At 42.6% G+C, this 8,831-nt stretch overlaps 1 protein-coding gene across 1 annotated transcript; it reads right to left on the bottom strand.

Annotated features, from left to right (window-relative positions):
• Positions 1 to 898: 898 nt before the first annotated feature.
• On the bottom strand, positions 899 to 8,188 carry LOC108433882. Its single transcript, XM_017708729.2, has 3 exons — positions 7,450 to 8,188; positions 4,934 to 5,030; positions 899 to 3,141 (listed from the first exon to the last, which is right to left on the bottom strand). Exons 1-3 carry the CDS (start codon positions 8,051 to 8,053, stop codon positions 2,985 to 2,987), a joined length of 858 nt encoding a protein of 285 aa, XP_017564218.1. The 5' UTR covers positions 8,054 to 8,188; the 3' UTR covers positions 899 to 2,984.
• Between the last annotated feature and the right edge of the window lie 643 nt (positions 8,189 to 8,831).

Below are 8,831 nucleotides of genomic sequence, written 5' to 3' on the forward strand. Positions count from 1 at the left end.
GAGAGAGATTCCACTGATGGTAGCTTCGATGTGCAGTGGGTTCAGGTAAAGTGATCATTTGTGAGTTCAGACCAGGCCTTCAACATGTGGTGGTAGTGTGAGGGAAGACTGACTGAGGGAGGGAGAAGTCAGAGAACTTGGGCTGGAGTTCTGTGCAGCTTCTGTCTGTAGCTAGAAGGCCAGATCCCCTCATAGCTGATGCAGGACTGAGGAACAGGAAGATGGGGTGGTGGTGGGGACTGTGAACACTTCGTCATGGGAACGGAAGCTGAGGAGGTTAAATAGCTCAAAATAGAGCTACAATTTTGGGAAGTGGCACCTACTTTTTAAAGTGTCTGTTCTACAGAGCAAATAAATAAATAAATAAATAAACAAACATATATATATATATATATATATATATATATATATATATATATATATATATATAAAATATATACACACACACAGCAATCCAGCATAACATTATGACCACCTCCTCGTTTCTACACTCACTGTCCATCAGCTCCACTTACTGTATAGCTGCACTCTGTAGTTCTACAGTTACAGACTGTAGTCCATCTGTTTCTCTGATACTCTGTTACCCTGTTCTTCAGTGGTCAGGACCCCCATGGACCCTCACAGAGCAGGTACTATTTGGGTGGTGGATCATTCTCAGCACTGACATGGTGGTGGTGCATTAGTGTGTGTTGCGCTGGTCTGAGTGGATCAGACACAGCAGGGCTGCTGGAGTTTTTAAACACTTCAGTGTCCCTGCTGGACTGAGAAATGTCCACCCAATCCACCCAACAGCATCCTGTGACCAGTGATGAAGGCCTATTTATATATAGGCCGATTCATTCACACAACTGCACCTTTCAAATGGTGGTAAAATAGTAATGAAGCAACAACAAAGATATCAGAACTCATCAGTAAAGCTTTATTGTTTGTTCAATGTTGGGTATCTTCATTGCTGATACTGGCATGTTATCCAAACCATCACACTGCCTACACAGCAGAACTGTCCGAAACATTAAATGTAAACCCAAAATCAAAATGTACTTTTTAGCCTAGTTCAAACCCCTAGTTAGATTAACAACTCCTCATGAATCGGTTAAGAGATGAAATGTAATGGTGTTTGTCTCCCTCCTAAAAAAGCCTCCTCAGTTTTGACTGCATCACCATACAGTAGGGGGCATGGTAAAATAATATTAACCTGTAATGTTTACATGCCCCCTTCCCACCTATCATCGAGAGATGTTGTTATTACACTGCAAAAATTGGAATCATCAAGTGAAATGATCTTCGATCTAGTCAATATATCTAATATTTCACATTTTGAGATGATTGTGCACTTATAAAATAATCTAGCTTATTTCTAGACATTTTTACTTATTTTAGGTAATTTTATCAAGTTAAATTCTCTCAACACTGGCAGATACTTTTGCTGGTTTTAAGCACATTTCTAGAACAAGCAATATTACCTGCCAATATACAATTCAAAAAAGATTAATCTGATTTTAATGTGCCATGCTTTTACAACCGTGAGGTGCCTAGGAACCAATCACATACTAATTGAAAGGGGGGGGCAGAGAGTTTCTGACGGTCACTGGATGATGGCTCTCTTCAGTCTGAGAGGAGCTGAGACCCCTGAGCAGAGCGTTCTGCGTTCCCCACGTCAATAAGAGTGAATCCGTCAGAACTGTGCAGCCTGATTTTCGTGGGCAGTGAAGCTCCAACAGCTCAGAGCGTTCGTCGTTGGTTCCACAGCACTGGATGATCTCCGAAATCGCACGGAAAGAGCCGTCAGCGACACCCGACACGCTCAATCCAGTACGGGATGAGTTTGACTGTGGAGTCGATGCTGTTGGTACAGCTGGAGGAGGTTCATATTGAGTACTTATGAAATTACATAACCTTTATGCTCATTAAGTCATTTACAGTTCACTGCATTGTTCTGTAATGATTTCCAAGTGAAATAACATTTGGAAATCAGATTAATCTTTTTGAAATCACACTGTATTGAGAATTACACTAAATAAAATCAACTAAATCAACTAAAAATGTCTAGTAAGAAGGTAAATAATCTTAAGCTTACGAGAATCTCAACAGGACAAATTTGATTTATTGAGTATATTATATGACCGTTTTCTGCAGTGTACTGTGTTTCACTCTGAAATACGTCATGGTATGGATATTTGACACCTTCAAAATCATAAATCTCATCATACCAATATCTAGATTTGGAGAATAATCATAAAAGGATCATCCGATACATTTTAAATAAAGAAACATTTTTTTCGTCAGAGGACACAAAGTACTATACAGTATCAAACAGGTTTGTGTTTGGAAGTCATGCATGTGTTGGGGGTCCAAAGGCTTTCATTAAACAATGTCATATGCAACTAGATTTCACACAGCAAGTATGAACACGTATGTACAACCTTATTATTGGGAACATGTTTACCAGTTTATATATTGTTACTGTTGAACTTTTCAGGGGAAGGAGAAAACAAGAAATCATAGTTAATTATAATTAACTTATAATTAATTAATTAATTATCCACTAAATTATAATGGAAGTCAATGTAAAAAGTTGCTGGAAACCTGCGAGACAATCGTGAACGTTTCGAGATTCAAACGTTCTACATCATATCTTGTACTAGATTTAGTTCCATTAAGTGCTTCTGTATAAAATGCACAAAGCACTGACACTGAAGTTTCACGGTTTAGTGAACACTGTTGGACTTTTTTCACCTCAATCACTTGGTTTCACCGTTTCTTACCTATGCAGGGTTCTACAAGATACAAGGTTTTGTCTCAACAGCAACAATATGCTGGTGCACTTTTGCCCAGTGGTTACAGACTCCACAAACACACAGTCTACACCGCAGCACCAAGTCAACCTGAAATAAAACTGACCTTGTTCGTTTGTGTTCCTGGACATATTAAGCACAGGTCGTCTTTACAGTGCAGAGAAAGTGTTAATAAATAAAGCGTCTTTGTCACACATTGTTTTGCACTGCCACGTGGGCGTGAGCGAGAGTAGCCTGGGCTACCTTCCTGGCACGGTGACGCCTTGCAGCCTCTCTCCAAGCCTTCCTCTTCAGCTTCTTCATGGGTTCAGATAGATCTGCAATGGTCTTTCTCCGTTGTAGATACCTGGACAGTGAGCAGACTCTCAAACACCCAGCACATCACAGAGCCACTTCTTGCCACTTGTCATCAATTATTTTTCCACAGAGCATAATAAAACCAAAATGAGAAGAAATCATTTTTTAGTTGATTTAAGATGTACAGATATTAAGATATATATAAAACCATAAAATACTCCAAAAGATCTACTTCAAAAGATTCCCTTTTGCCAGTTTGCCATGACTCTGTCATGCAATTCTGTGGTTCTCAGTCCTGGTGCTGGAGTTAGAGAGGAACACTGGTCTGCACATTCTACAGACTGTCCTGCTCCAAACACACCTGATGCAACCAATGAACTAATTAACAAGCCCTTACTGAGGTGAACTGGATGTGTAAGAACAGGATAAACACTACAAAGGTCTGTCTCAATTGGCTCACGGGCCTCAGTTGCACAACGCTAAAGAGCAGAAGTCGTCAACTGTCAGAACCGAGCACTATATACACAGCAGCGTGGCTTCTGGGGCAGCCCTGTGTTACAGCTTATCCAGTCACATGCAGGTATCTGCATATTGATTATGTCACTTACATGCAGTCTTAAGCCATGTTATGCACTTTATGGGTGCAGGAGTAATTATTTTAATATGTGGTGCACTATAAGGAGCAGGGAGTAACCTGGGACTCAGCTTTTAACCCATCCGTGAAGTGAAACACCACATACACACTAGTGAATACACACACACTAGGGGGCAGTGAGCACACTTGCCTGGAGCGGTGGGCAGCCCTATCCACGGTGCCCGGGGAGCAGTTGGGGGTTAGGTGTCTTGCTCAAGGATACTGGGGATCGAACTGGCAACCTTCCGGTCACAGGGCCAGATCCCTAACCTCCAGCCCACGACTGCCCCAACAAATACATATAAACATATCGCCGCTGTCGGAACAAAATCTCTTCTCTAAATTTGTAACTTCACAGAAAAAGGAAAAAAGCAGTTCTTTTAATTTACAGTACTGTGTGAGTTTTAGGCGTCTAAGCAAATTTCTAATCAGTTTCCCTCAGCAGTGAGTTTATCACAATATACATTAGAATAAAGTCGTATTCATAATTCAAATAAATATCTTTCTTCTTCTTCTTCTTTCGGCTGCTCCCTTTAGGGGTCGCCACAGCGGATCATCTGCCTCCATCTTGCCCTGTCCACTGCCTCCTCTACTTTCACACCAAGATAATTCAAATAAACATAAATACAATAAAAAGTAACAAAAGGTCTTGGGTCCATATTTTTCCTTGACACCTACACAGCCACAAATTAATATTCTATACATTTGGTTTACTCAAATATTAACACTTTTCTCAGCAAATAAACACAAATAAATAGATTTTGAAAATTTCATTTGACTTTCGCCCAGTGCTGTAAGTCAAGGGAACCAGACTTTTTCCCCCCCATCTAACTTTGAGTCATTTCTTTGGTAAAGCTTTTTAAAATGAACATCATAAACTAGAGATACGAGGTTTTGTTCCGACAGCAGTGATATATATGTAAAGACTGAAAAATTAGACACTTCTAATTTTTGACTGCTCTAATGCCTTTAGAGGGCAGCAGTTTGTGAAGAACACCTTTAGAGAGCAGTGGCGACAGCTTGGAAGCAAAACTATCTGGCCTCCACTGGCTTGAACTCTTAATAAAGAACAAAAAGAGACAACTTAACGGTTAATGGCAATCACGTCAGTTTGTCAATTATCAGCTGAAATGTCATGATCATGACAGGCCTGCCTCCAGGACCAAGACTGAGAACCAAGACTGGTGTTATTTAATGACATCACTACCTCAAGCGCTCCTTCTCCTTTAAGATGAGGTACTTCTCGGGGTCGGCACGGATCCGTGCTCTGTACTGCCTCACTCTCTCGCTGCTGTTCAGCCTCCCTGTAAGCACATAATCACAAATCATCACTACTTTCACTACAATTCACACCTTTTTTTTTTTTTTTTAGAAGAAGAATTACAAAAACTAACAGTGCACTTTTTTTAAGGTGACCCACATTTGTACTTTGATCTCAAAAGGACTGGGACTGCCTTCTTACTGCAATCTCCAAGCTTAGTATGTTCCAGTCACCTTCAGATTGTGATACAGGTTGCTCTAAACATATTAAGATGGGTGACTGCAAAAGAGAAGCACAAAATCAGATTGAACTAAAAAAATAATAAAACAAGGAAAAATACGTTCAGCCTAATAAAATGAATGTGGTAACAAGCAATTTTCTTCAACTCAATTACTTTGAATTAAACACACACACACACTTTCAAACTCCACTTGAGTAAAAGTACTAAAGTATTTCCCTTCAAATGTACTTAAGTATAAAGTAAAAGTACTAAAAGAGTAATTCTGGCTCTGATGTCCTGTTATCATTTTTATAACCAGACTGGCTTCATGAACTCATTTCAGGTGAAAGTCCTCCAGCGTCTCTCTTGGTAAACCAGTCTTTTAATAGAACGTCATTAATTAGTGACGCTGACGTCTATTAAAATGATCAGAAGCACAAAACCCTGAAGGTAAACAGTTTCCATCAGGGAGAACCGAGTGGCTCTGAAATCACTTTTTACACACAAGCAAAGTTTCAGTTTCAGATTTATTTACAACTTAGTTCCAAGTTTAAGTTGAATAAAAACTGGCTTTAAACTCAGGATCACAGATGAGCTCCTTTACTATGTTGATCTGTAGGCGTCTGTTCATAAACATAAACCAGCCCAAACTCATTTACTATAAAATGAAATGGTGTTTGTATGAATTCAGAAAAAAGCCGCGTCAGTCTCGACTGCATATGTGGACATATTTCTATATTGAGCTCTATTTACACAAAGTTAGGTTAGTTCATCATTTATGTTGAACAGACTCTCCCAAAGTTTTACGCTGCTGCGCTGACGTTGAACCGCGTGCTGCACTGGGTCGGTATGACCAACAGGTCAAAACCAGCTCTAAACAAAGTGACCGCTGGGCCCTGATTGGTGCTCTGGCTTTGCGCTTCTTTCGTTTTGACATGTTACGTTTTTATACACACAGAAATCAAACAGTCCGATTTTGAGTGGTGGTTGTGTTTTTATTTTAACTTCTGCTTCTCCGTTTATACTCAAGTAAGCATTTGGTCAGGAGAACGTGCGTTTACATTTGTCCTGATGAAGAACCTTGACAAGACGGATCAAATTAGCACTGGATTTAGACTGACATATCAGCAGAATACATGTCCCAGGATGAGTGATGTCAAGATCAAAGAATGGATTTTCGTGGGCTCTCAGATTAGAGAAGTAAAATAACGTGGATTTTTGAGAACAAGGCAAGTCAAGCACCGCTGACCCTCAAGAACATCACCTAGAACTCTTTGGGAAACCATAAACCTCACAACTGTAAAGCAGTGGGGATCTACTGGAATCATACAGTGCTTTGAGGAATAATCACCAGCAAGGTGAGCGATTTCATCGTGACATTTCTAACAGGGAAGCACAATCCAAACCGGCCAAGATTTTAAAACAGGCAGATTATTTTTTTTCTCCAAACAAATAACTGACGGATGTGCTCATTTGACTTCGCTGTAGTTTAATTCTAGCAATTCTTAATATAAAAATTAACGGAAACAGCATCTTTCGGTTTAAAAAAGGCTCACAGAATCTGGCTGTAATATCAATTTGGCTATAAAAAACTGGACTTGGCCATAAAATTTATAACCGATGCTTCCCAAACTGGAACGTTTCAATTAATGTCAGTACCTGGTATTTTAATCTAAAATTCATTACCATAAATTGTCAGGGTGATAGAAAAATATACATACATATATACCTACATACACACAGCGCTGCTGGAGTTTGTAAACACTGCCCACTCACTGTCCACTCTACTAGACAGTCCTACCCTGTCAGTCCACCTTGTAGACGTAAAGTCAGAGACGACAGCTCATCTGCTGCTGCACAGTTTGTGTTGGTCATCCTCTAGTCCTTCATCAGTGGTCACAGGACGCTGTTGGCTGGATATTTTTGGTTGGTGGACGATTCTCAGTCCAGCAGCGACACTGAGGTGTTTAAAGACTCCAGCAGCACTGCTGTGTCTGATCCACTCATACCAGCACAACACGCACTAACACACCAGCATGTCTGTGTAACTGCAGTGCTGAGAATGACCCACCACCCATAGTACCTGCTCTGTGAGGGTCCCTGGGGGTCCTGACCACTGAAGAACAGGGTAACAGAGTATCAGAGAAACAGATGGACTACAGTCTGTAACTGTAGAACTACAGAGTGCAGGTCTACAGTAAGTGGAGTGTGTGTGTGTGTGTGTGTGTGTGTGTGTGCATACTTCTCTCCAGGCTCGTCAGGGCTGCATCTCCCTCCTGAACACAGTGGTTGAAGCTGTTGCACGCCCCACATCTCTCCACAGACATGGTCTGCTGCTGTGGTTGACCACTCACTGTCCTGCCCACGTGTGCTAGAACATGGTACTCAAAGTCCACTGCGGGGTTCTCGTCTGTAATTTCATTCTTGATCCAAAACGTGTCTTCATACGCGGCCTCCTCCTTATACAGCCTGCAGTCCGAAGCCTCCTGCTCCGACACACTGTGAGAAAAGCCCGCTTCTCCTCCTCCTTCTCCTTCTCCGTCCACCCCCGTGCTGAGGCTCTGGCTGGACTCAGGTGAGAAGGTCAGGTTAGCTGAGATTTCGTAGCTTTCCCCGGAAGACGCCGAGCGCCGCCGTTCAGCCGCCTTTAACCTGAGCCTGAGCTGCAGGTTCTCCCGCTCCACCTCGGCCAGCTTCAGCTGGTAGTTCCTCGCCCTCCTGTCGCTGAGCTCCACGAACACCTTCATGATGGATATGACCGCTGCCCGCACGGCCGCCTCCACCTCCGCGGCCTCGCCGCCGCCGCCGAAAAGCGACGACGCGTCTGTGTCTGGCGCCGCGTTCATTTCAGCGAGTTAGCTCAGCTTCTTCTTCAGAAACCTGGAACGACAGAAAGTTCCGTTAAACGAGCTTCACGGCTTTCCTCAAGCCCACCTGCCGCGTTTGACGGGTGCCTTGTTTACTTCCGGTGCCCGGAGGGTTTGTGCCGCGTTTGCGTTGCTGCGCCACCTAGCGAGGAACAGCAGATAGCCCGTTTTTAAAGGGGAACTCCACCTAATTTACAAACAACCTACATAATGAAATGGTTGGGATGTGAACGAACTCATTTTGAGAGCTTTGGTGTGAAGCGCTTCGCTCTACAGAAACTTACACGGTCAGAACTCTTCACAATGGTGGTGATAGGAACCAGACGTCCACCTCTAAAAGCTCCCTCACAGAGAGTCACTGCATGAAGCAGTTAGATATGAGCTGCTTGATGTCCCTTCACTTTTACAGACAGACACACAGACAGACAGAGAGACAGACAAACAAACAGACAGACACACACACACACACACACACACACAAACAGACAGACACAGACAGACAAACAGACACACAGACAGGCAGACAGACAGACACACAGACAGGCAGACACACAGACAGACAGACACACAGGCAGACAGACACACAGACAGACAGACACGCAGACAGACAGAAACACAGACGGGCAGACAGACAGGCAGACAGACACAGACAGACAGACACACAGGCAGACAGACACACAGACAGACAGAAACACAGACGGGCAGACAGACACACAGGCAGACAAACAGACAGACAGACAGACACACAGGCAGACAA

This window comes from Pygocentrus nattereri, chromosome 24, assembly GCF_015220715.1.
Source record: "Pygocentrus nattereri isolate fPygNat1 chromosome 24, fPygNat1.pri, whole genome shotgun sequence".
Lineage (NCBI taxonomy): Eukaryota > Metazoa > Chordata > Actinopteri > Characiformes > Serrasalmidae > Pygocentrus > Pygocentrus nattereri.